Source organism: Bidens hawaiensis, unplaced genomic scaffold, assembly GCF_021521415.1.
Source record: "Bidens hawaiensis isolate Kalapana, Puna unplaced genomic scaffold, B.hawaiensis_p1.1 tig00020892_1, whole genome shotgun sequence".
Taxonomy (NCBI): Eukaryota; Viridiplantae; Streptophyta; class Magnoliopsida; order Asterales; family Asteraceae; genus Bidens; species Bidens hawaiensis.
The window spans coordinates 303,745-309,488 of NW_027493217.1; the positions used below are offsets into that span (position 1 = coordinate 303,745).

The 5,744-nt window shown below is 38.3% G+C and overlaps 2 protein-coding genes across 2 annotated transcripts; one reads left to right on the plus strand and one right to left on the minus strand.

Annotated features, from left to right (window-relative positions):
* The first annotated feature begins 613 nt into the window (after nucleotides 1-613).
* LOC143561983 (uncharacterized) lies at nucleotides 614-2,506 on the plus strand. The gene is made up of 2 exons (XM_077049918.1): nucleotides 614-1,076; nucleotides 1,656-2,506. The coding sequence occupies exons 1-2, from the start codon at nucleotides 905-907 to the stop codon at nucleotides 2,399-2,401; spliced, it is 918 nt and encodes a 305-aa protein (XP_076906033.1). The 5' UTR covers nucleotides 614-904; the 3' UTR covers nucleotides 2,402-2,506.
* A 1,485-nt stretch (nucleotides 2,507-3,991) lies between these two features.
* LOC143561998 (uncharacterized) lies at nucleotides 3,992-5,034 on the minus strand. Its single transcript, XM_077049929.1, has 2 exons — nucleotides 4,481-5,034; nucleotides 3,992-4,328 (listed from the first exon to the last, which is right to left on the minus strand). Exons 1-2 carry the CDS (start codon nucleotides 5,032-5,034, stop codon nucleotides 3,992-3,994), a joined length of 891 nt encoding a protein of 296 aa, XP_076906044.1.
* Between the last annotated feature and the right edge of the window lie 710 nt (nucleotides 5,035-5,744).

The window sequence follows — 5,744 nt, forward strand, 5'->3', positions numbered from 1 at the left end:
AAAATTTGAAAATAACAACAAAACACGAAATTTTTTGAATTATATTTTTTTACATATAAATTATGCTTATTTTGAGTGAATTATGTTTGTCTTAACATATATATAATATCCAATAATTATTTTATGTTATATTTATTATGTCCGAGTACTTCCCGAGTACTCCCTACAAGGGGGTCGGCCGCCTAGAGACCGCCTAGCGAGTATTACAACACTGGTATTGACGTGTGTCCGGTAGTAATTGGGTGTATGGCCCTTATATTTTATCCAATAATGTTTAAAGGACATCTACAACGAGCCATGGATCCAAACCTTTGCCTGACCCTCATGAAACCCGTGAACAACTTGGGTCCTATTTGCCCTTCCGGCTAGCAACTACATTCACAGCCATCAAAGTTCAAACAACCATTTAATTGCTACTAATTATATTGTTTTGATATATGTTTGTTTATGTCCTATAAGCATTGTTTGAATTATTGGGTTCAACTTACAAAATGTAAAGTGTTTTAAGACTTCAAATGAATTTAGCAAATCATGTAATTTCGATTTGATTCGAACCTTTAAGTAAGTCGATTTCAAATAGCTAAATATTACTAATAGTTCGACTCATTCATGCCCCTAAATTTGAGTTATATAAAATTTTGGCCAAAACTTTTATGATTTTCTTTGAAATATAAAATATGTATTGAACAATTAAATGTTTACAACAAAAGGTAAAAAAGTTCTGTCTTTTGAGGTGACAATGGTTTGTAACCATAACTACAACATTCACTACTAGTGTGGTTCGGAGTTATTCTTGTATTTTCATGATTGCCATAATGATTCCAAATCTCGTGAACTTGAAAATGTCGCCTACAAACTCAACTGTTTCTTCAACCGAAAGAGCGAACCAAACTGAATTTCCAAAATGTGTTCATGGGTTTCATTCATAATGCTTGCCCTGTGTTTCCCCTTGATCATTGGAGTCTCTGATTCGAGACACCGGAAACAGCTGCACTCTGCAGCCACTCTTGTTGGAACCGTCTACTGTGATACTTGCTTCCGTCAACCAACGCCCAAATCCGCCCACTTCATTTCAGGTTCATAGTGTGACACTTGTTTTGTCCTACTTCACTATGTTGTGTGTTCGTTTATATATTTGGCAACTATACACACAAGTGTGTCTAAGTTTCAAATGGCAGTCTAGACATAGGTTGGACGACGTTTTGAATAAAAATTTTCAATGTTTGACCGTATATGGTCAGAGCGGCCGTTCAAGTATTGATTAAACGACCATTCTGAACAATAATTTCCAAAGTTTTACCTTTTTCTGTGTGAGTGACTTGTGGACCATTATAATTCCACACTGGCTTAAATGAACGTCCGGATATAGGTCGGACAACTGTTTTGACCAAAATTTTCAAAGTTGACTGTCTATGGTCAGAATGGTCGTTAGAAATGTCCTTACTGCCGTTCCCGGCACTTAATATTTAAAGTTTGTTTATGGTCAGAACGGCTGTCCGGATATTGTTCAAATACCATTCTAACCAATTATTTACACGGTTTTGACTTTTTTATTAAAACGACCATCTAAGTGTTTTGTGAATGACCGTTTGATGATGTGAAATCAAACGGGGTGGTGGAGTTATAGCATGACCCTTCTTGAATTGTCTGTGTAGGTGCCAAGGTGGCGGTGGAGTGTGGCGACAATGACAATGACAATCCGAAACAGAGGTTCCGGCAAGAAGTGAAGACGAATGAGAACGGGGAGTTCGAAGTTAAACTACCAGTTTCCATCAGTAAACATGTAGAGAAAATCAAAGGCTGTTCAGTCAGATTAATCAGCAGCGGCAAACCTTATTGCTCGGTAGCTGCCACGGCCACCTCATCACAAATTCAGTTCAAATCAAAGAAAGCCGGAGTTCATATCTTCTTCGCCGGGTTTTTCACATTCAAACCGGAACTCTGCGACCAGAAAGACTTCACAGAAAAAGGTTTCCCACCATCACTTCCTGATCCTCCAGCACCATTCTTACCACCTGTTCCGATTCTTGATCCCCTTCCAGTTCCACTCCCAGATCTACCAGTTCCAGTTCCAGTTCCACCGCTCCCACGGCTCCCTGGAGTTCCACTCCCACCCATAATTACCCGCCAGAAAGTAAAACCATCGGAATCTGATAAACTGTCTGATCAAAAAACGTTCGGGTTGCCTCCGAACCCGTTTAAACCACCAGCACTGACTCCGCCGCTGCCTTTGATGCCTCCACTTCTTCCGTCGCTGCCACCGGTATCAATATCGTTGTTTCCACCTGTGCCTGGTTTGATTTCATCTCCACCGCCGCCTGCGTTTCCAGTTCCGTTACCAGGATTCCCTTCGGTCCCGCCGGCATCCACTTCTACCGATTTGAAGAAAACCACACCTTGATCAGAAGATTATGTGTTATTATTATTAATATTAAATGGCATTATGACTTATGTAACTTTTCAAGTAGCCTTCCCAGATATGCTCATATGCATGCATGTACGTATGTCGTGTTTCTTTAACATTGTATAATGTATTTGATGTGTTATATGTATATTGTAAATTTGTAATCTTCATGAACATGACATAATATAAAAGTTTTATTTCTTTAAATTAAAATCTCTAGTTAATTACTTTATTTCATTATTTGTAACGTTTTCGTGACTGGATGTGACTGTACCCACCATTCCACCTAGGCCATCAGCTCGGTATAAAGTTAAAAGTACATGTGAACCATTATGTGTTGGTATGTCCGGGTTAAATAATATGGTGTTTGAGTCTAGTGTGATATGTCCAATGCTTTTTTTATTTTTTTCTAAATTCCTTACTTTCATTAGAAATTTAGAGTTAGTTGTGGAAGTCAAGACCGCAAGAGGCATTATGCTAGGTTTATATCACCGATTCATCGCTGCAATTATTTGAACATCGGTTGTGAGCTCGACGTCATCAATCTAATCCCAACGGCAGGCCCGGTTCCGAAAACCATTAAAAAAATTTAAAAAATTTGGGCCGAAGGCGAGTATAAATTCTGGCCTTAAGACTTAAGTAAAATATAAAATTCGATAACTCAAATAAAAGTAAATCATACGATAATAATTGTAATTTCAATACACAAAACATAAATATTGTAGCAAAAATAATCTAATTACATACTCAATACTTTTTTACTGTCACCCCAATCGAAGGGTAAGGCCAGCACATGTCAGCAGTGGAGTACCGAGCCATTCTTAAATATCGTTTAATGATCCCACTGTTCCCAGTTGATGAGCCATGCCCCGTCTGTCGTAAGGTTTGTTTAGATAATTTTGGTGAACACGCGATTCATTGCAAAGAACTCCCTGGGTTCAAATATAGACATGATTTGGTCAGAGATGTCCTTTGTGATGTGTTAAAACAGGCGGGAATCTCGGCAAGAAAAGAGGCTCCTGTGAATTTCTTGTCGGATCCACGTGAAGGAAGGTCTACTCTCCGACCGGCGGACATTCTTGTGTTTGGATGGGCGGGGGGGAAGCATGCTTGTGTGGACCTTACTGGGGTGTCCCCTCTTGTCGGGCTTAGGGATACCGGGTTTGTTGCTAGGCATGACGTGCTAAAGGCAGAAGCAGGAAAAATTGCTAAGCACGAGAAGGCGTGTGTGGAGAATCAACACGCCTTCATTCCTTTTGCTTTTGACACATTTGGGTCTCTTGCCCCCGATGCTGTTGCGTTTCTAAAAAGAGTTCAGCGGGTCGTGCACAGTAACTCATCGACGCCGAAGAACGATAACTTTGTTTTCAGTAGGATCGGTTTTGCCATTCAAAAGGGGGGTGGCGGCGCAGCTTGTTGCCCGCTTACCTGCCTCTTTATTGTAATTGGAACTATTTTTAATATAAAGTTATCGTAACTCATCATTACATACCTAAACGAAACGTGATGCTCTCCTAACATTTTTTGAAGCAAAAGCGATCAAGTCTTGATAATTTATGTTTTCCAATACATCGCTCTCAAAAGATATCAACGCCAAGCCGTTAAGTCTTTCTTGGGACATTGTGGCCGCATGTAAGTCTTCAACAACTTCAATTTTGAAAAACTTCTTTCAGCCGAAGCCACGGTTACCGGAATAGTCAATAACACTCGATACGCATTTACCACATTAGGGAAAACCCCATGTTGCACCACATTGTTTAAAGCATCCAAAGGTGTGACAATATCACTAGATAAAAATGTCTCAAATAACTTCAAATCCAAATAAAGCTCCTCGGCATCAACATCGGACTTGTCTCCATGCTTTAATGCTTCTTGAAGAGTATAACAACACGACTTAAGTTTTGTTTCATCAAGCGTCTTCAACCTTTTAGGAAACAAAAAACCAAATAGTTTTCTGTATTGTTCTATTGTTCAAATATTGTTTCAAGAGAAGCAATCGTTTGGTCAACAATACATAAAAAGTAATTGACGTTAAAGTTCTCCTCGGGTGAAAATAAGACTTCTTGCTCATGAGACTCGTCAAATTGTTTTTTCCTAATAATCGGACGCTTTTGAGAGAATACCGGATCAACACCTATTTCAATGGCAATTTTTGTAGCTTCATCAATAGCCTTAGAGAAGCCCACTTCTCTATAATTCTTGAAGAATTTAATCAATTTTTTCACTTGTTTAATAGCAACATCGAGAATCATATTCTTGTATTGCAATCTTTTGCTCACAAAATTCACCGTTGATAAAATTTCATACCATATGACAGTCGCTAAATAAAATTCAAACTCACAAACTTTATTCTTTGATAGCGAACGAGCATCGCTTTGAGTTTTAGTATCGATATTGGTATTGAGGTCCCTAACTTCAAGCAAAGCTTCTCTTAGATCCATAAGTTGAAATCTAATCGGTTTAACACTATCCACACAACTTTCCCAACGAGTGGGACACATTGACTTAAGAGTCAATTCTTTAACATTGTCTTTTAAAATCGCCCACCTCTTAGTAGAATTAGCAAAGATGGAATAAATCCATTGTATGACACCAAAGAATTCTCTATATTTAGTGCAAGTATTAGCCATGTCACATAATACAAGGTTAAAACTATAACTGTCACACCTCGAAAATCATAATTTAAACTGCGGAAGACTTTGACCAAGTCTTTCGGGTGGTGACAGACGCCGTCTCAGCCAATCACATTTAACAATAGATTTCCAACAAAAGTTGAACTTTATTTGACCATCAGAGTTATTACACGTGTCATATTACACGATTTTTATTCAAATTACAAGTTCAAAATAAAGTCAACATTTTTCATTCAAACACACGCCACTATTTTCCCGCGCTCTTCGCGAAGCTTCCATACTTAATTTAATTACCTGAAAAGTGTTTTGGATAAAAATCTTCTAAGGATAATGTATCCAAATTCGTTTAGTGAAGATTAGTGCTATGGAGATGAAAACAAGTATGTATCGATTGCAAACACAAACACACGGATTTGTTACGGGGAAAAGCCCTTGATCTGGTTCGGATCGCCGGCACAAAAACCCCGTTGATGACAATTGTCTATCACCACTTTATTAATATAAAAATGAGGATACACGGTTTGGAGAATATGATTAGTGTTACAACAAAAGCTAGTGTGTGTGTATGCTGCTGAATTCGTAGTGAGCAGAGTGTGTTGTTGTGTGTTTTCCTAACTAATCATAGCCTCTATTTATACATCAAAGATGATAACTCAATGGAGTTATGAATAATAAAGACTATTAACTAATAATCCCTAAAAATCCGC